The sequence below is a fragment of the Colletotrichum paranaense genome (genome assembly GCF_030867605.1).
Source record: "Colletotrichum paranaense strain IMI 384185 chromosome Unknown Scaffold_14.1, whole genome shotgun sequence".
NCBI lineage: Eukaryota > Fungi > Ascomycota > Sordariomycetes > Glomerellales > Glomerellaceae > Colletotrichum > Colletotrichum paranaense.
In genome coordinates, this window is record NW_026848972.1 from 227,463 (window position 1) to 253,892 (window position 26,430).

General features: G+C 53.8%; 9 protein-coding genes across 9 annotated transcripts; 5 read left to right on the top strand and 4 right to left on the bottom strand.

Moving 5' to 3' along the window:
• Window positions 1-674: 674 nt before the first annotated feature.
• On the top strand, window positions 675-1,640 carry CPAR01_13944 (NAD dependent epimerase/dehydratase; the record flags this gene model as incomplete). The annotated part of the gene is made up of 2 exons (XM_060498196.1): window positions 675-787; window positions 857-1,640. 2 exons carry the CDS (start codon window positions 675-677, stop codon window positions 1,638-1,640), a joined length of 897 nt encoding a protein of 298 aa, XP_060342930.1.
• Window positions 1,641-2,205: 565 nt separating this feature from the next.
• CPAR01_13945 (SYF2 splicing factor) lies at window positions 2,206-3,138 on the bottom strand (the record flags this gene model as incomplete). The annotated part of the gene is made up of 1 exon (XM_060498197.1): window positions 2,206-3,138. One exon carries the CDS (start codon window positions 3,136-3,138, stop codon window positions 2,206-2,208), a length of 933 nt encoding a protein of 310 aa, XP_060342931.1.
• Window positions 3,139-3,678: 540 nt separating this feature from the next.
• On the top strand, window positions 3,679-4,920 carry CPAR01_13946 (uncharacterized protein; the record flags this gene model as incomplete). Its single annotated transcript, XM_060498198.1, has 1 exon — window positions 3,679-4,920. The coding sequence occupies one exon, from the start codon at window positions 3,679-3,681 to the stop codon at window positions 4,918-4,920; it is 1,242 nt and encodes a 413-aa protein (XP_060342932.1).
• A 345-nt stretch (window positions 4,921-5,265) lies between these two features.
• On the top strand, window positions 5,266-8,811 carry CPAR01_13947 (cell wall anchored protein; the record flags this gene model as incomplete). The annotated part of the gene is made up of 6 exons (XM_060498199.1): window positions 5,266-5,535; window positions 5,668-6,153; window positions 6,434-6,722; window positions 6,809-7,241; window positions 7,296-7,556; window positions 7,617-8,811. 6 exons carry the CDS (start codon window positions 5,266-5,268, stop codon window positions 8,809-8,811), a joined length of 2,934 nt encoding a protein of 977 aa, XP_060342933.1.
• Window positions 8,812-12,210: 3,399 nt separating this feature from the next.
• Window positions 12,211-12,597, bottom strand: CPAR01_13948 (uncharacterized protein; the record flags this gene model as incomplete). Its single annotated transcript, XM_060498200.1, has 1 exon — window positions 12,211-12,597. One exon carries the CDS (start codon window positions 12,595-12,597, stop codon window positions 12,211-12,213), a length of 387 nt encoding a protein of 128 aa, XP_060342934.1.
• Window positions 12,598-12,748: 151 nt separating this feature from the next.
• CPAR01_13949 (uncharacterized protein) lies at window positions 12,749-13,616 on the top strand (the record flags this gene model as incomplete). The annotated part of the gene is made up of 2 exons (XM_060498201.1): window positions 12,749-13,154; window positions 13,228-13,616. The coding sequence occupies 2 exons, from the start codon at window positions 12,749-12,751 to the stop codon at window positions 13,614-13,616; spliced, it is 795 nt and encodes a 264-aa protein (XP_060342935.1).
• Window positions 13,617-20,157: 6,541 nt separating this feature from the next.
• Window positions 20,158-20,516, bottom strand: CPAR01_13950 (uncharacterized protein; the record flags this gene model as incomplete). Its single annotated transcript, XM_060498202.1, has 2 exons — window positions 20,158-20,413; window positions 20,482-20,516. 2 exons carry the CDS (start codon window positions 20,514-20,516, stop codon window positions 20,158-20,160), a joined length of 291 nt encoding a protein of 96 aa, XP_060342936.1.
• Window positions 20,517-20,621: 105 nt separating this feature from the next.
• CPAR01_13951 (uncharacterized protein) lies at window positions 20,622-20,881 on the bottom strand (the record flags this gene model as incomplete). The annotated part of the gene is made up of 2 exons (XM_060498203.1): window positions 20,622-20,769; window positions 20,829-20,881. 2 exons carry the CDS (start codon window positions 20,879-20,881, stop codon window positions 20,622-20,624), a joined length of 201 nt encoding a protein of 66 aa, XP_060342937.1.
• A 3,902-nt stretch (window positions 20,882-24,783) lies between these two features.
• On the top strand, window positions 24,784-25,966 carry CPAR01_13952 (uncharacterized protein; the record flags this gene model as incomplete). Its single annotated transcript, XM_060498204.1, has 3 exons — window positions 24,784-24,992; window positions 25,344-25,403; window positions 25,468-25,966. 3 exons carry the CDS (start codon window positions 24,784-24,786, stop codon window positions 25,964-25,966), a joined length of 768 nt encoding a protein of 255 aa, XP_060342938.1.
• Between the last annotated feature and the right edge of the window lie 464 nt (window positions 25,967-26,430).

The window sequence follows — 26,430 nt, forward strand, 5'->3', positions numbered from 1 at the left end:
GTCAATCTCCTTGTGTGAAGGGTAACGAAGCGAGCACCACTCAATGGTGACAGGAATACAGAATGATTCGGCCTTTATAATCTTGTAGTACTTTGAATTTTGTGATTTATTTCGACTGCTTCTTGGATTACGAAGTCATCTCCGATCTCTGGAGCCTCTTCTAGTTTGGGCAGTATCAAGGTAGGTAAGATAAGGTAAGCTGGAAACAGTGGAAGGTGCAGCCACCATCGCGCACATCGAATCTCGAGCCAATGGGGAGCTTGGGGGAAGAACTGCCACTCCAACCCCTGTAGCTAGCTGCAACTCTTTAGTTGGTGCAGCACCTGCAGCACCTCAGCCTGCATCATAGGGAAGGACCCCTGACAGGTTTTAACTGGGGAGCTGGGTAGCTGGGGCAGCTTCCGGACGGGTGATGATTTCATGACTTTTTTGAGCTTTCCATCCGCGTCCGGAACGGCATCGAACCACCTTCGGAAGAAATCTGGCAATCACCTAGCGCCGAACCCGGTCGGCATTTCAATTTGACTCCATCACCGTCGATCCGGCTCACTCTCTCCTTTCGTCTCACTGCACTTTGTCACCTCCAATTAGTGCTGGTTCTCATCCAATTGGTTGCCTGGGTCACCCTCATCTCATACATCGTCCCGTTCATTTCATTCAGTCACACTCTCATCATGTCAACCTCAGCCGTAGCGAAGAAGCTCGTAGTGTGCGGCGGCAACGGCTTCCTCGGGTCAAGAATCTGCAAGTATGCCGTCGCCAGGGGCTGGGACGTCACATCCATCAGGTACTCATCCTCCTCGTGAACCAATCTCATGTTTCTCCCTTCATCCCCGCTAACACGTCCTCTCCACAGCCGCTCAGGCGAGCCCAAATGGTCCGCCGTAACCTCATCACCATCCCCTCCCCAATGGTCACACAAAGTCTCCTGGGAGCGCGCCGACATGCTCAGCCCAGTAACCTACGCGCCCCTCCTCAAGGGCGCCGACTTCGTCGTCCACAGCATGGGCATCCTCCTCGAAGCAGACTACAAGGGCGTCGTCTCGGGCCAGGAGTCCCCCGTCTCGGGCCTGCAAAAGGCCTTCGCCCCCGTCAAAGACCGCGGCGTCGACCCCCTAAAGACCTCCGCCGAGCCGGGCGGCGGCCCCGGGGCGGACCTCAAGCCGCCCAACCCGAAGGACCAGTTCTCCTACGAGGTCATGAACCGCGATAGCGCCATCGCCCTGGCCAAGCAGGCCAACGCTGAGGATGCAAAGGCCTTTGTCTACGTCTCTGCCGCTGGAGGGGCGCCCGTCCTCCCCGCGCGGTACATCACCACCAAGCGCGAGGCCGAGAGCACCATCGCCAGCGAGTTCCCGCGGATGAGGGGCATCTTCCCGAGGCCGCCCTTCATGTACGACAGTTCGAGGAAGTTCACGCTGCCCCTGGCCGCCATGACGGGCGCGGGTGCCCTGTTCAACAGACTGACCGGTGGCGTGTTGAGCGGATTCATGGGCGCGAGCGGCGTGAAGCCTCTGCCGGTCGAGACCGTCGCGGAAGCAGTGGTGGAAGCACTTGATGACATTAAGGTTCAGGGCCCGATTGAGGTTCCCGAGCTTGAGGAGTTGGCAACCAAGGGCTGGAGGAAAACGATGCTCTGATGTATTGAGAAGATTGTATTTGTAATATGCCATAGACTGTACCATCCTCCAATGCGAAGCCTTGAAATGGATTGAAAAGCCATCCTCCAACCTTGATCTCTAGAGCAGATCAAGTAGACTTTACCTCTGTCCTCGTAAGCCAAACCCAAGGTATCAATTAACCCGCAAGACGAAAAAAAGAGTTCACCACCGGTGTGGCTACATCTCTTGGTGCTTATGCTGGGATTTGAACTCGGGTACTCGCTAAGCCTGTCGTCGAGTAGGCTGGTTGGCGTATAGATTGTTGACCATTAACCACTCCCCCACCCAGCCAGTTCGACCTGGCCCGTCGACCTAGACGGGTGCCTGCTGGCTGGTGACGGGAATGGATTTGAGGGGGGGTATAAGGGCTTCCCTCTGTGTTATTCGGGTGTATATTCTGGCAACGGGGAAAGGCGATCGGATGAACGTTGGAAGGAACGTACGGTTAGCACCGTTACTCTTTAGATTCCTAGCCGGACTATGCAGGTACATTAAACAGGTCTCTGAACGCAAGAGCATCCCAATTTATCCCAAACGCCAGCGCTTAAATCATGGTTCCTCGCTCAAAGCTGTCCCTAATCTCCGCAGTATACTTGTTGTAGAAGCGCGCCAGCTTCTGGTTGAACTGCTTGTTCTTCTCGTTGATGTACGTCACGTCACCGTCGTCGCCGTTCTGTGCCATGCGGTCCTTTCTCTTCTTGAGTCTGTTCGCCTCCGCCCTCCTAAGGTCTTCCACCAGCCGGTCCACTGCCGCCTTGTCCGGCTTATTCTGTGCGAACGTGGTTGAGTCGGCTGTCGAGTAGAAAGACCCGTCCTTATCCACCGCGATGAGCTCTCCGTCCTCGGTCTCAACAATATCGAGGCCGCCCGAAGCAGCGGCGCGCTCGATAGCCGCCATCTTGTCCTTTTCGTACTTTTCCATGTCGGGGGCAATATTCCTCAGCTGGCGCTTGTACACCTTGTTGCTTTCGGCAGTGTAATCTTGGAATGCGTTGTTGTCGCGGTGCGCCTCCTTCTTCTTCACATGTTTATCCCACTTCTCGCTCTCGTCAATCGTCCAGTCCCAGGCGCGCTTCCGCTCAAAGTCGCCACCAGCGTCCTCAATGTCGGCCTTGAGCAGCTTTTGCGAAGCGACGGCCTGCTTGCGGTGGATCGCCGTCAGCTGGCTGGGGTCTGATGCGAGACGTTGTGACTCGAGCGTCGCCTCTTTCAAATTCTGGTCGGACGAGTTCTTAGCGCGGGCTTTAAGGGCCTTGAAGCGCGCCAAGCGGTCCTGTGATTTTGCCGCGGCATCTTCCGCTGTGAGCTGTGGTGGTGCTGCTGCGGTTTCTGCTGTCGCGGATGCGGTTTTCGTGATCGTGCTAGGTTCCGTTGCTTCGGTCTCTTCAGGCGCGACAGATTTTGCTGGCGCTGCAGTATTGGCTTCCTCCTTGGCGGCAGTACCCATATTCGTCTTTCTCTTCTTGGAAGGAGGCATTCTGGATGTGTTGCGAATCGTCTGAGGTGTTGCCGGTCGCAAGATGTATAGATGTGGGTTGTTCAGGAATCGCGATGAATGATTTTGGTGGTTGTATGGTGATGTGAAGTAAAGTGACGAAGAAGCGGGATCTCATTGGGGGACGATAATGGATGTTCAAGTGCGACTCGACCGACGTTTCTCCGATAGGTACCGCCGCCACAGTCTAGGTGCCTTATTGACCCATGTGGCTGATGGGTATGGCATATGTGGCTGAAGGTCGGAAGAATAGATCGACCCACCACCGTTCCCCCGCAGGATCCATACGGGTAACGGACTCCTGCAAGAAACACCCGTGGCTGTGCGGCCGGGTCATCCCTGTCGTTGCCCCAACACCCCTGCGCCGAGAGTGCCCTTGCATCTCGTTACCTTGACGCGCCCCCTCTCAGTATGCGGCTCCCCAGGATCAGACGACTTTTCTGAGCAACGCTCGCGTGTCCGTAAATAACCTCTGAAGGTGACCGAAGCTTATCGAAGACTAATTCGCCATACACCTCAGCCATGCGGCCACTGAGAGCCGCAGGCGTCTCTCGCAGAAGTGCAACTGCTTGCTTGCACACTACGGCGCCATCGCTGGCTCGGCTACAACGGCCGCGTGTTCACGAAAAGAAGAGGCCGGCAGAGCCGCTAGTCCCATACTCATGGCGGCCCTTCGAGGTGCCAGAGGTGGTTCTCGACCTGGACAGCTGGGACAACCCAATCGCACGGCCATACGATAAAGATGAGATGCAGACTCAGAGGAAGAAATGGGAGCAGAACTCCATTGTCGACGCCACGTGGCAACGGATCAAGCACTTTGAGTATGAACGCCAGCGTGACAGCGAAAAGTTTGCCAAGGTCAGCGTCAGCCATCCTTGGTATCAGCACTGGCAGGTCACAGATCTCGACATTATGACGGCCGCTCTGAAAGGCGACTCGCGAGTCGGTCCGCAAACCCAGAATCGCCTAACGGAGGAAAAACCACATCAGAATGATGCTTGGTGTGATCTGAAGTCGGTTGCTTCGAAGAACGCAATTCCATTGACCTCGCTTCGAGACGATAAGAACTTCTTGAGCTGGTTGCTCCAACGAAGGCCCACCACGGCTTCTTTACCACTAAAGCGCCAACGGGAAACTCGAGCATTTATTCGACGACTGGAAGATCTCCAGAGCCTTCAGCGCTACCTGCAGTTTCTACTTCAGCATGGGGAGAAGGGATTTCAGCTCATTCACAACGCGGATCGGGATATTGCTTTTGTGTTATCTCGGCTCCTCACCAAGCCACCCAGGTTACGGCCCTTCGTCGACCTCCTTCCCTTTATCAACAGCATCTTTGCTCTCCAGAGACAGCATGGTCTACCTGTTAGTCCTGGTCTCTGTGGTATCTGCCTGATCATCTCGGCCAAGGCGTTTCAGCTGCCGGCAGTATCGAGATATCTCAAGCTTGGGCTGAAAGAGGGTCACTGGGTTGGTGAGGGCTCATCTGCTTCTGATGTCAAGACTGCGGTCAAGGCGCTTATTCGATGCTGGGACAACAAGAGGCGCTTCCCAGATGTGGACCGTTCTGGAGACATAGTTCGCCGTCTACTCGGAGAGGGTTTGGGGGAGGACAGCGCTGCTTCCTTCAAGGTCGTTGCGCATCACCATCCGGAGGACGAAGGGTTGAAGGAACAGTTGGCGGAGTTGTTACATCGCGTTGCTTCCGCCCCAAAATACCCTCCGTCTATGAATAGGACACCTCATGTCTTGGCGGAACAAAGTTAGGGCTACCTGAAGGAAGCAGGTCCCAAAGTCATGGATGTATACTGTACAAACATTGAGTGGGCTGAGAGAAGTCAGACCAACATCGAGGTTGGGAAGCGGTGGAGATATATATCAATCCCCGCAGATTTCAACTTCAATTACTCAACTTCATTGCTGTGCTACATAACACCCCACGTGGGCCAAGACGCGTACCTTTTACGTCTGCTTTGCACGATGACTTGCTTATTGTATGCCAGCACCTCTACTCTCACATGATGCCTAGCTAACATACGAATCCGCAAGCCTCCTTTGACAGCGCCTCTCCCCATTCAGCCCTGTCATGCCTGCATGCGAACGCGGACTCAAATGCCATGTGGCTTGCTGAAGTTTCCAGCCCAGAGGAGACTAGTCCCGAGCAAGCTGAACCAAGTCCCGCTAATCCTGCCATCCCATTGGGTCTACAGTCCAAGTCAGGACAAGCCAAGCTCAAGCGCTTCCCTATTCCGTCTAACTGCACATAACATCCTCCGCCGTGTTCGTGTCAAGCTGGTGCTGCCACTCTCCATTGTCTCCGATACGCTACATTTCGCCATGCTTCTGCATCAGTTTCTAGCAGATGATGGATCAGTGCTGTATGTCAGCAGGAACCATGGAGTTCTTCTGTAAATCCGGCGTGCCGGGCATCCACTGGCTCACCATAGTTGATACCCGTAAGCTGTCTCCGTCTCGCCAAGGGTAAAGGTTGCTAATAATTTCAACACAGAATAGCACGCTCTAAGTGGTATTCCTAACTTTTGTGTTTTACACACCATGAAAATGCAACCAAAACAAAAGGCGAGCCCACCAAAAGAACCGCCTTGGGGTTACCGCAAAGCCCTCGTAAACTCACGCATGATCTGCTCTACCTCTGGATTGAACTTCAGCAGGAGACCAGAGCAACGGGTACGTGGCAAAGCGAACCATCTCGATGCGTGGCGCTTCAGACCTCGGACTAGGAGTCCAGCTCCCTCACCCGTCCGCCTCTGGTCTGGAACGGAGCCCCCGCCAGCTCGTCTGGATCCGGCCTGGTCCGGACGCTGCAGATCAGAAATGTCTCTGACGCTGCCGCTGGTGCTTGCCAACAAGCCCGATATGTTGACAAGCCCAAACTCTGTTTTCTCTATCTTTCCCATTCTTCGAGAGGCCCCTCCCCCGTTCTTGTCTTTGTTTGAACTTTCCTTTTCCCTTCGTCCTTCGTCCTCGAATGAAGTGATAGTCAATGCCCTGTCAAGACTGATCTACCATCGTTACGTTACCTTCTTTCCATTTTCTTCATCTCAACTTTTTAGAAATTCCGTAATTTTATCACATTCCACTGTTTAGACCAAGGTATCAGACCAGACGATCATTGCCTTGCAGTCGCCAGGTAGCCCGCTTCTACCTCCCGAGACATACATCAAAGTGGGAGATCTCGATCAATCAACTCTCAATTAGCCGACTGTCCACTCCCTTTGCTCATCTTCACACGTTATGCGCATGATCCTTTCCGACTGAGGGTCGAGTATCACCAGGAACCTGGTCCGCGGATAGATCAGGATCGCCATACCGCTGGCGGGAAGATAACACGGATCGCGGATCACCGCACAGAATGGCATTCTCTAGCCCCTTGTTGACGGTTTTGGCCCTGGCCTTGCTCCCGGCATCAACTTTGGCGCAGAATGATCCGGTCAACGACTTTTGCCGTCGCTTTGGGCACCAGACCGCTGTCGTCGATAACAAGCTCTTTATCGATGGCGGTCTTGTGAATTGGAATCCACTTTCATCTTTTCCAGCCAACTACTCAAGTATATCACCTCAAAAATCACACCTGCAGTCCCGTCTCCTTTTTCATCCAATGGCAACATTCAGTTCCCACTAACACCCAGTTCAGATACATGGCTTCTATACCAAGATCTGTCTTCATCTACGGCTTCGGGGATGCCCCCCCTTTACGCCAATCTCTCCAAGAATGGATCAATTCCTAACGTCGCCGGCGGTGCCCTTTGGTCTGACAATGTCAACAAGCGACTCTATCTGTTTGGCGGGGAACGCAATGCAGGGGAATCGCCCATGCCCTTCAACCTATACGGCTATGATATCCTGAATAATCAATGGGATTCTTTCGGCCCATCTCGTACGGGGGCTTCGATATCAAAGGTTAGCTACGGCGCGGGAGTCTCTGTCGATACGCGCGGCGAAGCATATTACTATGGTGGATGGTTGAGCAACGCCTCCGTTCCTGGATGGGGCACTGGTCCGCCAGTCGCAACGACTGGCTTGGTGAGATACACCATGGATACCAATAGCTTTGCCAACAACACTGGGTAAGGAGAGGAACCTTGGTCAAGCGAATGCACATGATACTAACACCTACATAGTCCTGACAATGTACGACGCGCCGAGGGCAGCCTGCATTACATCCCCGCTGGAGACGGCGGAATGCTCATCTACTTTGGGGGCATACAGGATCTGGCTGGCAATGGAAGTTCTACCATTGGCCAGCCCATGGACCAGATATTCATATACGACGTGCTCAGCAGCAAGTGGTACACGCAGAAAGCCTCAGGTGATGTTCCTGGAATGCGACGACGATTCTGCGCGGGCGTAACTTGGGCAGGAGACCAGTCGTCCTACAATATGTGAGTACATTGCTTCATGTCCATACTCACTATTTGCAACCCATCTAACACATATTCCAGCTACATGTACGGTGGCGCCAATGTTCCAGGAGTGCTGGGCGCGGGATTCGACGATCTCTACATCCTCTCGATCCCAACCTTTACCTGGATCAAGATGTACCCCATCGGCCGCAACGGCACAGGAGACTACCCTCACCATTCAATGTCCTGCAACATCGTACCTGGCCGTGCGCAAATGATCATCTCGGGTGGCACGTTTCCGCTCTCCCAAGACTGCGATTCACCCGGGCAGTGGGGAACCCACAACGCGGACCTCGGGAAACAGAATGCCGGCAAGGTTGTCTGGGAGTTATACAAGCCCAACAAGACAACATACGCCGTACCGGACGAAGTCATTGCCGTAGTAGGAGGCAACGGCAACGGCGGCGCTACAAAGACTGCACCGGCGGCTGGTTTCGACTACACCGACGTCAGCCTCCTCATCACGCTCACGGCCAGTATTCCGAGCCGTACGCCGACGAGAGATGTCGGCAGTACCGGTACTCCTGCTCCCACAGGAGGCCTATCTACAGGTGCCATCATTGGCATCGCGATAGGAGCTGCAGTTCTAGTCGGCGCCATCGCCTTGGGATGCTTCTTCCTGGTCCGTAAGCGTCGGTCAGACCGATTCCACACCGGAGCATCGCCGCCAGGACCAAGCCACGTATATCACGCCCAGAGCATGTCAGAAGCGTGGTCACCACCCGCGTCATCGCCTTACTCACCACCATACGGACCTTCTCCATTCACGCCTCCTCCCCTGTCCGCACATCCGCAATCACCGCATCCAATGTCCGCGCACACGATGCCGCCGCACATGGGCCCGCCGGTAGAGCTACCTTCCGAGCCGTCATACACGACTACACCAGCGGCTCTCGCGGGCACGACGACGCTCACAAACATATCGTCCACGGCGTCGTACCCGCCGCAGCAGGCGTACTTCCCTGAGACGACGACGCTGCTAAATCAGCCGCAGTACGACGCCCACGGCAACATGTGGATGCCGCAGGTGAGCATGGTGCAGGTCGCCACCGGGGTGAGCCCGCCGTTGCCCGAGTACACGCCGGCGAGGGGCGACCAGAAGACACCGCAGCCGACGGCGGCCGAGGTACGGCACGAGCCGCCGCCGCAGGAGCCGCAGGAGCTCAGTGCGGACCCGGATGACCGTGCGGAGATGAGTACGAGGCAGGAACATCAGACGTACTATAACAGATGAGTTTGGTTTTTGCAGGCGCGTGGGTTATTCTGTTTCTTTGTATTTAGCCTGAAGCCTGGTCTGTCAACGATGATACCGGGCCAGAGATGGAGGCGAATGGGATAGTGGTGCTGTCGAAGGAGTCTAGCGTTTGCCTCTTTGGTTTGTTCATTCTTGTTACTGGCACTATTCCCACTTGGAGTTGATGGTATGGAATTATGATCACGCGAATTTCAGTAATTTCTCAAGGTACCTAGCAGACACCTTGAACCATCAGGGTTCGGAGCCATCAAGGTTCAGAATGTGATAAGGATTCCGCGAAATTTCGATCGTTGTCAGTCCGCTGATCCGTTTCGTGTAACTCCATGACATCCATGCCCAAGAGAGATAGTTACACCGCATTACAACAGCAGCGCCCGCAACGTTCGACGCGTTGTGGTCTCTAGGCTCTAGCCCGTGAATGAATTTTGCCAAGATCACATCAATATGAGTCAAGGTCGCGTGACTTGTCCGCATGCGGAACTCCTCTGGACCCTGAGAGACCACCAACCCATGCAATGCCGGCAGCCGGAGGGGGACGCCGAACAATGACTATCCTCTACCAAGCAGACTCTAGGATCTTGCCCCCGATCCTAAGAAGGGTCCGGGTGATGTGATGAGTCCATGTCATGATCGGCTCATCAGCCGCAGCGCACCGTTGTCCGCCCATTGCTGTCTCTTCATGAGTCCATCTCCCTCGCTATCACTGTCACTCTGTGTATATGCACGTGTACGAAGCGTACACTCATCAAGGTCGTCCGGGATTCCTTCGTTGCGCTGCGCATATGCCGTGAAAATTTAATACATCAAGAAACCCGATGGCCCCCAAGGCCCCCATGAGTTCCATCACTGCAGGCAGGCATCGAGTGTACATGTAGCATAGCGCAGAAGTCAAAACTCCACAGCAACGAACCATGACCGTGGCTTCCAGGAGCTTGTATTTAGGTCCTCTTGGCGCGCGTGGATAGAGACAGGAGTGAGAGGGTCTCCACGATGCTGTGTAACCATCGGGGAGGAGAGGGTGGGAGGGCGGCCATGTGCACCTCGGTGCCGAAAAAACGATTTCCGTTGTCACCAGTCTTTGCTGCTTCCTGTATCCATACAGGTATACTTTTACCTCACAGTTACACAACGGTTTCTGAACCCTCCTCTATCCGACTCGTGACTCTGCAGACTCCAGACTTTGGAGAAGAGGCATCCCGATATCGCACTCGTGATCTGCAGGTGACCAGCGCAGCGATGCTTCAATAAACGAGAGCGATATCGGACAGCTCGCTGTGCTTGTGACTCAGTCGTCTTGCCCGGGAGGGGCTGAGATCTTTGATCCACCGAGCTCGGTGAAGTCTGTGCTCTTAAGTCTGGGTAGTTGTTGGTTCGCAAAGGTTTTGTTGGAGCTCTAATGGAAGGGAGTTGTTCAACATGGGTGAGTGGACGGGGGATGGACAAGTTGAACGCAGATCCTGGAACCCTCCCCCCCCCCTTCCCGGGGCCGGCCGGAAGGGCGGGGCCAAGTCACGGAGCTACTTTGCTGCTTTGGACGGACAAAACACTACTTTGCTTTGGTGACTTACTTCGACCTGGATCTACCGACCAACTGCCGCATCCACTTGTTCACGTTGTTTTCAATTATCGATATGGACGATCCTAAAGAGAAGATCTGTGATAGTGACGGGTTGTGCAGTAAACTTCGGACTGGCTGACGTTAGGAATAGAGCCGTCCCATGTAGCCAAGAGATGTAGTGCCGTCAGCCCAGCACGTCCATTTACCATTCGGCCGGGAACAGGATGAAATCTCTTCCTTAGTATGCGCTCTACTCTAAGCGACGGGCGACGACTGCAAGTTAAGCCGATCACCACGTTAAGTCAGTTGAGAAAGCATTTCGTCATAACGTTCCGATGGGGCGTTCGCTTTGCAGAGTCGACTAGCGTAGATCGGAGAGAATAACAAAACGAGTAAACGGCATATCCCATGATGGGTAAAAACCAGTGCAAAATACACCTTTCCCACTACCCTATCCCACTACCTGAGTCTGGATCTTTCCTCCTAGCCCCTCCATCGGCAGATCTCCCTCCTCCCACATGGACAAAAAATTTCCAATGGCAGATCCGGAAGGGAAAGAAAATGGGTTGACAGTCCCGCGAGCTAATACGGAATACCTCTAGTCGAAAAGCCTCCTTGCGCCTATGTATGATGTAATACCGAAGGAGGGAGGGGGACCTGGGCTCAAGCCGCACCGGCGAGAGCGGGAGGAGAAGACCCCCAATGTGTCTCAGTGGGAAGGACAATCAATTTCTGCAGGGTCCAGAGTGCCCAGAGGCGCTCGACGTCGGGATGTGCGTTGACTGACGGTGTGGCCCAGAGTCTTCCATTGTCGAGCCAGGAACACTGCCCGCACTCTTTTGTGCCAATGTCTCAACGACCACGGTGGGATCTCTCCGAGGGGGCGGTGGGCATGGGGACAGGGAAGAGATCAAAGTGAGAATGTCTCAACGGCATGTGGGCAGAGACATCTCCCGTTTGTTCCTCGTCAAGACTCCTCCCCTCTCAACCGCCATAGTCGTTCTCTTTGAACCCCTCACGATGCTGACGACGTGCGAGGTTCGCAAAACCGCATTCGGTAGGAAAAGGTACCGGATTCAGAAAAGGTCGCTCGAGCAGCTCACCAACAGCCAAGACACCATACTATGCCTATACAGATCCCGGCCGAAGACAGAAAAAACGGGGTACGAACGACTTAATCCCCCTTGGGTTCTTTAGCTCTTGAGCTCTTTAAGCTCTTTAGCTCAACGCTAACCTACATGTCATGGACTTGACCTCTAGGTGGCCTTGGCTTCTTGTCGACTCCGAAGCTGGCTGTGTTTTTTGGTCGCCACCAAAACCAACAACACCACCCAAGGAAAACCAGAACGCCCAACACAGGACCCGATCCCGCCGTCGTTCCCTGTAGACTGTAGTGGTTCAAGATCGGAGTCCCGTCCCAAAGCTCAGGTCGCACCCGCATCGACCGCGGCCGCCTAGAGCAGAGGCACGGATCTCAATTGCCGTGAGCCGCATGCGAAAGACACGCGACGCCACGTCCTGCTTAGCCCAGAGGCCTGGACAGCCTTGACCCATAACCTTACCAAGCGCTTGGAAAATACTACAGAGAGGCTCAATGATACTGTGGTAGGCATTTGAAGTCGTTACTATGGTCATGGTCATGGTCATCACAAAGTTCAACGAAGCCGTTGCACCTTTATGAAGGATGTTTCTAATTTCTCTGATTGTCTGTCACGCTCCTCATAATTCTATCATTGCTCTATGAACCTGACGTTCAAGCGAACAGAAACTCATAACCAGGAGCATTTCGTCCTCATTATTACGCCTCTAGCTATCGATTATCATGGCGCGGTAAAGAGAGCGATTGAAGAGAAAATCCTGTTAGTCCCTCCGCCCATCACATCTATACCAGCCCTATTCCGGCGAACCGGGAAAACAACCCATCCAAAGAGCCCCATCAAGCCACCGAAAGCCACTGCCGCGAGACGCTTGTGAGAATCTGGCCCGTACGGCCGTCGCGGCGTAGACCGGCGGCTTTGACAAGCGTCGAGCGTGGCTTTCTCGGTAGGTCCTCCACGCGGGGTGCATGCCGTTCTGCGTGTAGAACGGCAGTGCATATGGGCAAAACAACGGGATACAGAGCAAGATAATGTTCTCGCAAGGGAAGGAAGACAGACAAACATCAAACTCCAGAATGGTATAAGTAAACGTCTCGTCCCGGATGCCATGGTGAAGTTTTTGGATAGACCAGACAGCCTCAACTCTCTCACACAACAAACATCCTCCTCACCAACAAGACCAACAAGACCTTTTCACTAAGGTTTAGCATCCTATCCTCACAACCGGTCTCTAATATCTAATCAACATCAACAAACTAAAATGGCTCGCCGCGCTTCCCTCATCGTGACAGCCCTCCTGGCCGTCTGCGCCTCCGCGGCTCCCGCCCCGATGCCTCAGCGCTCGGCAAAGATCACGGCCGTCAAGAACATCTTCAACGTCGGCAACATGTCCTTCGCCAACAGGCTCTACTGGGACTTTAGCAAGCTCGCCAACGGCGCCAAGGTGCCCGACGGCCTGCGCGTGAGCGGCTACCCCGTCAGCGACACGCACGTCTTCGTCACGCAGAACGCCTACATTAACGGCGGCTACCTCAACCTCAAGGTCGACGGTGGACAAAAGTCCAAGCCCTACAAGTCTGGCGAGGTCGTCACCGTGGCCCAGAACATCAAGTACGCCTCTGTCCGGACCGTCGCCGTCTTCTCCGAGCCCGCTGGTGTCTGCAATGGTAAGCCTACCCCCTTCAACAGATCTTGCCATCATCATCAAACACTCTTTCGAGACTAACACAACATCAACAGGTATCTTCTTCTACAAGAACGACAACCAAGAGACCGACATTGAGTGGCTCTCCGACGCAAACTCCCAGAGCAACGCCGGCAAGCGCCAGGTCTGGTTCGCGAACCAGGCCACGAGCAAGTCCTCCCCCAAGTCCTGGCTCTCCGTCCTGCCCCCCACGAACCCGACCACCACGGAGCACGAGTACCGCATCGACTGGATGCCCGGCGTCGTCCGCTTCTTCGTCGACGGCATCCAGACCTGGCAGACCACCCAGAGCGTGCCCTCGCAGGCCGGTCCCTGGGTCTTCAACAACTGGGCCAACGGCGACAAGGGCTGGAGCGCCGGTCCCCCCGCCGCCGATGCCATCTTCAAGATCAAGGAGATTGACATGTACTACAACACCGCATGAGAAGCCTACCTAGTCGGCCAACACACATCATTGGGCAGGCTTCTGCTTCACAGCTCAAATTTTCAACTTCATCGTACATACTTTTGGATAACGACAAGGCAACCAATTCATGAGGAGGAAAACGGTCTTTGAACAAAGGGAACTAATTGGACATAATGAGGAAGGAAAACGAACAATAACTTCATGAACAAAATGGAACCAGCTACTAAGGAGGAGGACATAATAACGAGGAGGGCTTAATTCATGACCATAATGGAATAGTAATGGACATAATAATACAGAAAATCAGAAAACCCCCAAAATCGAGTCATTATCAAGTGCCATGCAGCATCCGATGCGCACCATTGTGAGAAGAAATGGGAATGACCCTAGGCCGCGGATTAAACAGCTCTGGGGACGGATGCATCGTCACCGACCCTCAAGCATTTGCCGTATCCGAGTCAAAAAGCACCCGGCGGATGGGGCAAGATATCCGTCCGATGCGTGGAAACGTGGAGGCGGGCGGGCGGCCGCAGGCCCTGCTGCTGCCGCAGCAGCAAGGGCAAGGCCATGCAGGTAGGAGAGAAAGAAGACATCTCTTCTCATCCTCGATGTCCGCGGGTAAAAAGCTACTGTCAAAGCTATGAACAATCAGGGTCCCCACGATCTTCTCTCCCACGATATGGATGGACCCCAGAAAGTGATAAAAAAGGGTTAGCGGGTTGGAAGATCATCCCATGCGAGGACAAGAGGGGAGGGGGGGCATTTTCGACTTTTGGATGCGACGAGCTTCTTGCGGTTGGGTTCGTCCGCACACTATCCTCCGCAAGTCTCCGCTTCCCGCCCGCCCGCATAGAATGATGCTCCATAGATAAGACTCATCGGGAGCCGTTCGTTTGGTGTGTAGTCAATTTTTCCTTCCCCATTGTGCGAACCAGAGATCGTCTTTCGCGCCCACGCGTGTGCCCAGTGTGGCTGGCCCACGATGCCCGTCCATTATCGTCTGTTTTTACGTTGGCCCGAAGACAATCCGAGGCCGGTTCGGCCCCAGTACCCGCAGACTGGATAGCTCTAGCCTCTTGAGCCTCATGTGGAAAAGCTTCGGGCGTGGGAAAAGGGGGGACAAAGTGCGAAGAGGCTAATGAGAGCGTTTCCCGTGGGCCAGGTTGAGGATGTCCGATAATCGGAAAGCATGGTTCTTTCGTCTCTCGTTGGTTTGCTGCGACTTTTCGACCTTTGCGTACAATACGGCCGCGCGCGCCCCTCCAACTCCTCTCAGGTCCTCGTTTACGCGATGTTCTGGACTTTGGGCTAAAAAGGACTTGAACCGGGGGACGGGGGGTGGTTCCTCCTTGAGACGAGACAGGCAGACGCGAGTGCGGTTCGCGAACCTCTCAGAGGCTCAAATGGCGTTATCTTGCATGATAGCTTCCTTTCCACCCACCCCTGTCTCTCGTGGTGCTCGTCGAGACGGCGTCCAAAGGGTTCTGGGTTCCTGTCAATGAGGGTCGACAAACCCCACCAGTCCGTGGGGTACTCTTTCAACAATCCCGAAAGTATCCGACCCTGCCCGGTGTGGCCTGGGTAGTCACGGTGTGTTCAATGGATGCGTGGGATGGGATGTGGAAGCGATTGGTGTGTATCTGGCCGAGAGAGGCAAAAGAGCTTTCGCCGGTTGTTCGTACGGGGGACGAGAGCTGAAGCAGAAATTTTCGTCGATTTTGGCTTTAGCTTCAGCTTCAGCCCTTTTCAACGGCGGCCCCTTTCAGCTTGTAAGCGAGGACCCTGAACTAAGGTAGGCAAACACCGTCAGCAACGCGTACGACAACCAATGACAAGCTCCAAACGCAAGAGAAGGGTTGAATTTTTCTTGTAGCTTTGAAATTCCAAGCTATCGGGAACCGTGTTTCCACTTTGGCTCGGTGATTTAGACCACCGAGGATTACACCCATCAAGGTGAGTGACGAGGGGCCCGAGGGGTTCTCATGAGCGCGCGGCTGCTCGGCTCACCTTGATGGGCGGGCGCTTTGCAGATAGCAGGATAGCGGCAGATGGCCCAGAAAGTTGAAGAAAAGAAGCAGGGAAACAGTTCAAGATAGTCTTGGATGCCCCATGGTTCGCCATGCCGTCTTCTGCCGCCTGCCGTCAGTGACGAAGCTCAAAGAAGAGGAGGGGTCGCGAGCGTGGGGTTGAAACTCGCGAGCTTGATGGCGTGCATATCGAGAGACTGATTGCCGCCCGTATCCGTGGGAGTTCAGGGTCTAGACACAAAAGAGGCATGCCGAACGGAACGGAATCGACACGCACGTCGTTGAGATGAAAAGTGACGTTTTCTTGCCTGCTCATACGCAATAAGCAGAATATCCGTAACTCCTCGGTCCAGGATTGTATCTCTCCGTATCGCCGTAAATCTCGGGAGTTGCGTCAAAAGTAACCCCGCCGATGCCAAGCTGGTGGAATATAGAACAATCTAATCAATCATCTATCAATCTATCTATCAATCAGTAGCAAGACTCTAGTCGGACTTCGGATGCTATGGCAAAAGGAGAAAAAATCCAAGCCCCCCACGCAGAGCAGAAAAAGGTAGATTAATTGAGTTGCAGCATGGCACGCCCACTGGGGACGCACGCAGAACTTTCGATGCCGTGACAGGCATGCTGTAGAAACTCTCTCGCTCAAGAAGCCCCCGGTTAAGTTCCCTTTACAGACGAATGTCAAGTTCAAATCACAGGTCGACACGCAAACGTGCCATCTGGGTAGCCGTAGAGTGTGCCAGCCACCTTGATAATTCTAGACCATGACAGGAACCTGCTCAGAGATAGCCAAACAGTCGGGAATGCAAGAGTCTCAGTGGACGAGGTTGAAATTTTTGAGCGCTTGCGTATCTTGTCACCCCAATCGTTCATGTCGCGGCTCTTGCCGCGCATGCGTCCTCTACTGGAATTGGTAAGTATCTCCCGTCGGTTAACGGCACAATGAGTTGCCAATTGCATTGTGTCTGCGCGTTGCCTTACACTCACAGCAGCCGCCTATTCACTGACTCCGACATGCCCCCGAGGAAACTCAAGATGTGATATCAGACGTGATATGAGCAGACCTCGACCAACGGTTGTCAGCCACGCCAGTCAAGCCGACGGCGATTCATGATGGGACTTTAGCACATGCATCTTACGCCTACTTTCGAAACCAGTCGGCATTCTTTTGAGAGGAAAAAAATGTGACGAGATGGTGTTTCTATATTGTCTAATGGCACGCCATCGCCACTCATCATGTGTTGTACAGTTGTAGTACCTAGGCATATGTAGCAAGCGGCAGTTGGTGCTCGAACAGCTCACATCACATCACACCCCGCATTCCTGAGGTGATCAGGGTTCTACCTACCACCGACTGTTAGCAGCACGAACAGAAGCAAAAAGATTGATCAGCATACCGGTATCTGGTTCCGGCCGTTTCGAACTTACGAATGTGATGGAACCTACATACACGCCATTACGGACCATCGTGCCATCCTTCACCGTTTTCATGTGTCACAGTCACCGTCCTCTAGCTCGGCCACCAAGAAAAAGAACGTTATGTTTAGGGCCTCTTGGATCTAGCAGTAGACTGGGGGATCGCCATATAGCGGTCATTTGGACTGGGGACTGGGGACTGGGGGGAAAGAGAGAGATGCTTAAGCCCACGGCGGCCGGCGTAGGGTGCATTAGGCTATTGACATAATACTTACCATAGTACCAACGGACTAAAAGGTACCTATTCGAGAGACTTTGTAGACTGAGTGTCGATCGTTCATCCGGCACTGTTTGTTACTTTGCTTGTATTAATGCAGACGATGCTCGACGGCTTTGACGGATGCTGTTCCCTTGGGCGGAGAACAGTTACGATTGATGTGGGCTTTCCGGTGACTTTCTACGTTGCATACCTTCGGATACTCCACGGGCCTAGTCTTCCGGTGTTCCATCGAAACCAGAAAAGTTGATTTGTTCTCTCAATGTCGAGATTGAACATTACAACTACCCTCTGCATAGGGACCCTCTTACGCGGCGACAGATGGCATGAGGAAACTTACGATATATGGATAGATAGTTTGACAAGACATTGAGAGTACCAGCATGCCTGTAGGCTATATCAAGCGCTAGCTGCTCAACCATGTCTCCTGCCCCATAACTCCTTTGCAGTAACAAACTCACTCCAGTTACAGAGACCCAGAACTGGCCAGTAGCTTGGCATCTTTGTGGGAACGGGGAAGAAATGCAGATGAAAATTTTCCGTCGGCTGCCCTCTCCGATGCCTGATGGGTTGGGATCCCCGCAACGACCCAAGGGGAAAGGAGACAGAAATGTTGCATCAATAATACATCGTTACGGTGAACCAGAGAAGAAACGGGGGGAAATATCTTTCTTCCTCTGACCAAACGTGATGGAAACACGTGTTCTGTGACGGACGGGAAGAAACGTCGTTCATGTCAAGTTCCCACCGTCTCAACGTGGATGAAGCAGCCACTGTGGTAGGTGGTTTGCGGCCTACCTTGGACAGTTGGATCCGTCCTAGACTTGACTAAGAAGGCAAGGTAAAGGCCGGGTTGGGGAAAAGGCCCACCCACCGGTGTACGGATACAAGTGTGCGTGTGTGTGACTCTGGAAAGTGAAGAGACTGCTGAGCGGAAGCCCTTACAGAGAACGGAGCCGGGACGAAGGGAAACGAGTGGATATTCTGTCAATGGAGCTCCGGGCTGTGTCGTCCTTGCAGTTTGCCCACTAAATTCTTTCTCATGGGGATTAAGTTTTTCTCGACTTGTTTCTGATGTGCCAGGGGTGGTTGCGAGGCGCTGAGGTCTGGAATCTCTGGAATCCTGAAATTTCTGCCCATTTCCACAATTTCTGATCGTCTTCCCTGCGTCGAGTCCGTCTTTGTCATTGTATTTTGTTGTTACCGGGAAGGGATGATAAGCAATATCTTTCGTACTCTGTGAGTCTGTGGAGGTGAAGCGAGTGAAAAAGGGAGACAAAAAACCGGAGCATGTTGCTTTGCGACGGGCGGCGGCGCGGCTGGCCGGAGAGGTTCCACGGGTCCACGGGCATGGCTCCACGGGTCACTGTTTTGCAGGACGTGAAAGAAAGGGAGCGGGTGGGACGGACGACGCCATCAACCCATACCCAAGGTACAAGGCACCGGACCGCCTCAAGCTCGCAGCGCCGTTCGGGAGCATGACGCCTCCAGGGGACTCGGAGCACCTCTTTGCCATTCAGCCGCTCTACCCCCAAGAGCTAAGATGTGCTCATTGTTGTTATGTGAGGTGGTTTCCTGTGGATACGGGTACCGGTACTCCACCGAAAGTCAAGCCGGCTTGTGATGAGTCGATGACTGACTCCTTGAGTCGCACAGTCGTTGTTGAAGTCGCTGAGCCGCTGAGCCTCTGGCGACGGGACGTGGGGCTCTCGAGGATGTGGGTTAGAGGCCTACGGATACTGTAGTGCCTTAGTTCCCTCCCTCAGAGTAACAGTTGCGCCTTTCAGTGGAGTTTGTTTCGAACTTTGTACGGCCTCTTGGTAACCCTGATGTGGCTTTTTTACTCGATTTTCTTAGGGCCCATTCGGGGGGAAACGTGCTCAGGGCTGTGGATGAGGTGATGTGAAAACGTCGTATGAATCACGAAATACCGGGGCCGGGGGGGTGGAGGCTTTGGAGGCTCCTCCGTCGCAGCCGCGCAAAGCCCACAGCTAGCAGACAGCAGACGTCTGAGTCTCGGCTGCTCTTACTGCGTGCGTAGCAACCTCGTGGGAACTGGGAATGGCCCACTCGATCCGACTCGAACGATTTGCTAGACTTCAACTCGAGCCGTGGCGGGTCGCTGACAGAGAATCAAAGTTGTTTCGGTCATCAGTGTCCCCGTCGTCTGTTGTTCCCCAACATGTTGTGCCCTTTGAGGAAAATTGCAACATCCGCTGATCAAAGGGGACGTGCCGAAAGTGAGAAAACCGGGTATTGCATTACGGCGGCCTCTGGAGTCTGCTCCCGTGCTGCATTGCATTGTGTTTGTTCTTTGCTGAGAGACAGCTCTGGCATGTGCTCACTAATCTCAGTCTGGTAGTCTGGACTCACCGGAGACGTGTCCAATTTCTCAAAATCAAGGAACGGGAGAAACAAACACGATGGCGGTGCAGATGCGAGTAGAAAGGCAAGACGAGGAAATACCTCATTGGCCATCCCCGATGTAGAAGCTGGCTAAGAAGTGCCGTACCAGAAACACGTTGACTATGGTATCGTACGCTGTTAGTGAATACAGTCCACGTACACCTACTGTTCGGTATTCGCAGACCGGCACCCACCAAATCGGCGTACCTATCTGTGAGTTTGTTGCCGCTGCAAGGTACTTGGACCCTCGCCGTGACGGCGTGTCTTGTTTCGCTGGTCATGCAGTCGAAGCTCTCCATAATACGGGGTACGCAGCGAGGCACGTTGCATACAGCAGAGCGAGCCGACTGGCTGCCCTTTGGAATTGTAAAGTTGTACTGTTTATGCGTATGGAGCCCAAAAACCATCAGATCGTGATCGCTTCACTGGCTCAGAGAAAACGTCTCTGTTTCACGGGTGTCCCTTTCTGATGTTCTTCTCCTAGTGGCGGCTCTGTATCCTTCTTCCCGCTTTTCGTGTTCCCGCAGGAAGTTCCGTTCTCCACGCGCATCAAGTGCTTGTTTCTTTCGTCCAAGGACTTTGGACGGCCCGGCGTGTGATGTACCTCTTGGCTCGATCTGACGTGCAACGGTACATTGCGTGTTTGAGGCAGCCCGCACCGAGGCCGTAGAGGTTTCGAGCGGCCGCTGCATGAGCCTACGCGATATACTCTCCACGAGCATGTTTCTTGCCTGTTCCCTGGACGATTCCTTACATAAGGCGGAATGGTTGGTTGTACGTCGATGCCATCTTGAACTTATTAGCTAACAAGGCGTCGTTATGATGCAATTTTGGCACAGCAGTGTATATCGGGTACAGACGGACGCAACAGAATAGGATGCTCAAAAAATAGCTTCAGCACATGAGCAAGGGCTCTAGAGTCAAGGCCCAGGACGGCATGAAAGAGGCACCGGGGCCGATGGGGTGAGCTGATGACAGAATGGCGAAAATGATGCATCGCCGTGGCTCGACGACAACTGAGCCCCCCTCGTTCGCGTCAGACCTGGCTCTTGTTAGTCCTCGCATGGTCAGTCACCTGGTCACACCTCACATCGCTCGCACCTTGTCCTCGGCTTCCAATAGGCGAAGCAGGCAGCTTGCAGCCTGTGTACCATCTTGTCATCCTGTGTCCAACAGGTAAGTACTGTAGTGTAGGTACTCCGTGCAGAGGTGCAGAACAGAACACCAGGGCCGCCCAGTCCCCTTGTCGATCGTCTCAGAAAGGGTCCTATGGTCCAGTGATGTTGTGGTGGTGCCTCTAGGAGTGTACTCCGGTAGGTGTTGGGATGCCCTCCTTGCAGCTGTACCTGGCATTCTGGCATTCTAGTTTCCATCATGTAATGGTGGATGCTTGGCCACCATCCAAACACACCCAAGTACTCCAAGGACGGCATCCGGTAGATTTGTAATTGCAGCCACGAATTCACCATTCACCGTTCACCGCTGCTGTTTTGGAAAGTGTAGGTACCTTGGGAATACTCTAGTAGGTACGTACTTACGTACTCACGTACTCCGCACTGCACGTGTGATGCCTTACATAATTCAAGCCCGAGAACGTCGAGAAGGAATGAATGTACGTAAAGGAAAGTACGAAGAGAAGTGCCTACCTTACATTGCGAAGCACCCTTGGGTACAAGGCGACGCGGGCAGGTTGGCACTGAGGTCAGGTAGACACGGCAGGCAGGGCAGGTACTGAGGAACTTTGGCTTCATCCCCAGACTTCTCTCTCGGCAGCATCGTGCATCAACCTCTGCTTCTCTTTGGACTTCCCCATATTTGCACTATTAAAAGCCCTGCTTGGTCTTTGGCGGCTTTGCCCTGGTCCGCACATCCCCCTCGTCTCGCTAAGTAGTGTAGTCTCTCCTGACCACAAACTGCGTACTTCGTACCCACCAGCGTCCACGCACGCAACGAGCTCTTCTGACTTCTCAACTTCTCACAGACCGACGACAAGGGTCCCGGGTTACCCTTCTGGGTACGAGTGAGCCGCCCGCAGAGAGGGAATCAGACAGGCTTCCCCTGTCCATCGCAGGCCTGCAATCCTCCCCACTGTGAGGTGCAAAGTGCAGATACTGAAGCCTGGTTTCTTTGATGCCATAATCCCCGTGACTACGAGAAGGCAACGGCGATATAAACCTCGGACCCCGATCTGGAATCTCGATCTGAAAAGAAAGGCAATTTTTTTCTTCGCTAGCGAACCCGTTTTCTCAACCACGTCAATAAGTCGGTGAAGAATTTAAGAAAAGAAAAAAAACCCCGACCAGCGGCTAGACAAGAAACGAAGACGGGGGGACGGAGCAAAAAAAAGATATTGCGCAAGAAGACATTTTCCAAAGGAATTCCATGCCATATTAGCTCGGGATACGAAAAAAGACACGGCTGCATACACATTACACACAGACTACAAAGAACGACATTTTATTCTCCGGTCTCATACGCAAGAGCCAACCCGTCAGTCCTCATACAGAAGCAGCGGCTATCCAGCAAGAGGCCAGAGAGCCCATTCCTAGCCTTGCAGCTCTTGCTTCCCACCGCTTCGTTTGGACACAAGCAGATCAAGACCCTCACGCCATACCCTTCTTAGCACGAGAGGGTTCATCAGGGTGTCTGGTCTCCGGTCGTCGTTACTACTCGGTACACCTGTAACCACACACAATTACAAGCTACAGCACCCATACCCGTACGGTTTGGGTGGCATTCTCGCTGCTGTCATCGGCAGAGTTGAGACGACGGACGAATCGGCGGCGCTTGATCCATCTCATAAGCTGGAGGTCCGTCCGCACCACAACATCTCCGCTTTCGGCGAGCCCACGGCCCTGCCTGTCCTTGCGTCAATCCGAGGTACCTTGCGTCTTTGCGGCTTGTCTGGGTACCGGGTTGAAAAATTTACAGAGGGTACGGATGGACAAGGGGAGAGAAAAAAAAAAGAATATCCATACATCAACTTGCAAGGGAGTGACAAGTAAGGACGGCAACGGAAAGAGTCACACTCGATCGGGCTCCATTCATTCAACAAGAGAAAAGCCATTGAACACTATTCGAAGAGTCAAACCAACCGTCTGCGGGACTACATATATTTCCCGGCTCCAATTCTGTCCCGCTTCCAGGAGCCTCATCTGTCGCCAACTGCTCTCTTTCTTTCTCCTCGCCTTGACATTTCCTCGGCAATCTCGTCTTTGACTGAGTGATCACTACGTCAGTCTGGCTCTATTTCGTCTCAATCCACTTGAGGATCCGTCGTCCCTTCTATCGAGCACCTAGAAAGGGCAAACTACCTCACACTCACACACCTGCTGCTCGGCTTTCGCCTTGCTGATACACAAATCGCATCTCTCTTCCGCAAATTCCCACCCCCGAACGGAAGACGGACAACGGGCCAATTTGGAGCTAGCCAGCGCTGGTCCCCGCACTCGCTCTCGACTCTGGCGTCATCGTGCTTCCTAGGAGCTGTTTAATTAATTCCTCGAGAGATCGAGGCCGCAGCAAACATTTTGCTGCACCTAGCAGAGTACCTCCTAGTTCCGACTGTACCTAGACTTGACCTGCAGACCCTGGTTATCCCTGGAGCGAGAAACAAACCCACGCTGGTACAAGTCAACCCCGGTCTCTCACTCTCCATCACTCTACACTAAGCCTGGAGACTCAACCCGCGCACACCTCTCTGTCACTGAGTCTGAGTCTCTCACACCACCCACCTCGCCGGGTCTCACCAAAGATACCTACCTAGCACGGTAATAGCAACCGTCAGCGCAGGTACTCTTCTCAGTCTCTCCTCAGCCGAGCTAGCCCTCTCAAAAAAAAAAAAAAAAAAACACATCCGGCCAATCCTTCCTGCAAGCTTGCAGCACCACAGGCCTGCTTGGACTGGCGGCACGCTTCTTTTATTCCCTTGACCTCCCATCCCATCTTGTCCTATCCCGTCCTGCCTTGGACACACCTCTCTTCCCTCTCTCAGTGTCTCTCATTCCTAGACTTGTCTCTTGCATTAAAAACTTCCGACTGGCCTGATAGGAGGAACACGGGCTCTCTCAAGTTTTCATCTGGAGCATTGTATCAGTCACGACTACGGCGACGGTCACGGCCACAAACCCGCACCACAACCCATCCATCAGCCATCCATCGCCCACGGGCAATCCATCACTTATCAGCTCTCGGCCAAATATACATACATATCCACTCCCACACCCCCCAGCCAAACCCGCCGCTATCTTTCAATCCATCACCAAGACGCCTTAGCTACTAGAAATAAGGCATACCACATCAGGCGTCCCCTGCACATTGCGATAGCTCGAGACCCTTCTTAATCCTCCCAGCACCCGCTCTGACCTGCGGGGGAAGACCAACGACCGGAGAAGAAGAAAAATCTCTTCAGCGGGCGGACAAGACACACGGAGTCACAGCCGACGACCACCACTCTAACCTACCTTACCACCACTACCTTACCTGTTCGTTAACTCAGCCCAGGGCTTCGAATTTGCCACTCGGAACGCGTGAAAGCAGGGACCAATTTCCTGCATTCCCATACAAGGCCACCAACAGGCAGTCTAGATTCACATCTCACCGATTGTTGCGAAAAATTTTCACTGTTGCAGAAGAAAAGGGTTCGGAAATCTTCTTCCCTCGTCCGACGCTGCTTCACCCATCGCCTCTGCCAAACCCGACGGCCGAGACAGGACGGACGTTCGCAACTGCAGTGGCACTACACGCTGTTGTTCGTCAATCATCGCTTCTTGGGGGAATAGAACGGCGCTACCCCTCCACCAAACCCGCCCATTCCCCGCTTATCTGGTCCCGCCGTCCATCCGCCGATACAGGCACCACAACACAGCCAACTGAGACTGAGGACTCGGAAACTAACTGTGAGCGTGAGCTGCGAGAGTCTGAGCGATAGACTACAAGAAGAACCCCTGCCAACCTCGTCGCATCGTTGGCTTGTTATTTTCTTCTCTCGATCTTCCCCTTCCTCAGATCCCTTTCTCTCAGTCGTACATACATACGCCAAGAGAAAGACTTCACAATGCATCACAGCCGCAGAAAGTCGGGCAACACCTCCATGACGGAGAAGACTGTCACAGCTACCGATCCCTCCCGCTACGGCAAGCGTCCTTCAACTCTCACCAGACGCCAAACTCCCCAGAAGTTGGGCAAGAACCCCAGAGACCGGGAACGGGAACGGGAACAGCAAGACTCGTGGGACGATGAACGGGAGAGTTTCCCTCAGTTCTGGTAAGTTTCCTGCCACAGTTTTTTGTCTTTTCTTCTTCACTATTCACATCTGTCGTGTCTCCCTCACTCTCATTCCCACTCTCACTCCCCGATCTGGACATGAGTGCTTCCTCAACGCCGCCATGTTCTAGATTGTCAACCCCGCAACAAGCTGTCTTGCAACATTGTCCGTCATCCAATCTTTGTTGCAGATTGTCATCCCGTTCGGGAGGTCTGCAGTGTCACGATGGACGCCCACTGTAGTGCGCGTTGCTATTCTTCCGATGGGTGTCTATGCACTCAAGTTCCCGTTCGAGCCATTGTTCCCACCCTATTGACCGAAAAATTCGCTGACTGGGCCGTGTGATCTAGCATGACTTGCGAAAAGCAATTCGTACCTCAAGATGACAGGTTCCTGTACTGCTCAGAATCGTAAGCTGCCACTTCCAAGTGAATGTCCCTGAGCGAAAGGAGTGACTTTACTGACACTACGCAGATGCCGCAAGCATGATCAACAAACTGCATCAACTGGCAGGACTATGAGCCAACCGCACATGGGCAACTACCCTTTCTACGCCGCATGCAACCCCGAGCCCAGAGACATAGTTCCTCGTGCGTCCCCCTCAAGGCCGAACTCGATGCACTTCTCGCCGCCCACGACACCAGGTGCCACCTCCGGCGCGCAATACTCGTCCGCCATCTCCGCGTTGAGGTCACTCAGCATCCGACCCCCAAGCCCGCCGTCCCCCACATCGTCGCACGCCAGCATCTGGCCATTTACCAAGAGCAGCACCAACAGCCCCAGCACTTCGTACAACCGCGGCAGCAACAGCTTTTTCCCGGCCACGTACGACGGAGGCTACGCAGCGAATGGCTACGCCTACAACTACAGCTCCAGCGGTATGGACCGGCCGCTACCGACACGGAGACCCACTGGGCCGGGCTACTCAAGGCCGAAAAGCATCGAGTTGGTGACGCCCATGGTCGGTCGCTAACACCGTCAGACGGGGACTGTGTCGGGAGGCTGCATCACCATTCAACTGGTTCAGCCAACCATTACACAACCGCACGGGGAGGACTGACACCTCGTCACCCCACGAGAATGACGGTGTGCGTGCGCTCAGCGGGTTCGATGGGTCTTCCCTCTCGTACTCGCCTGTATAACCCCAGCCCCAGAGCGCGGGGTTAGCGTCGATTTCGAACACCGGAAAACGCGGGGGCAACCACGGAGGTAATGAGCCGGCAAGGGGATATGATCCATCTCTAGCTTTCTCTCTCAGAGTAGCCTTCCGGATGTCACCTTTCCGACTCATCCGCACGCCTCATTCACCAGCCTTTACCTCCTCTGCTGCCCCCCGCAAATCAACCCCACGAAAAATGAAGCATGGCATCTCGGCAGAGAGACTAGCATTGCGCCTTGTGGGGGCTTCATTTGCGCATTTACGATTGTTTTTTTGGC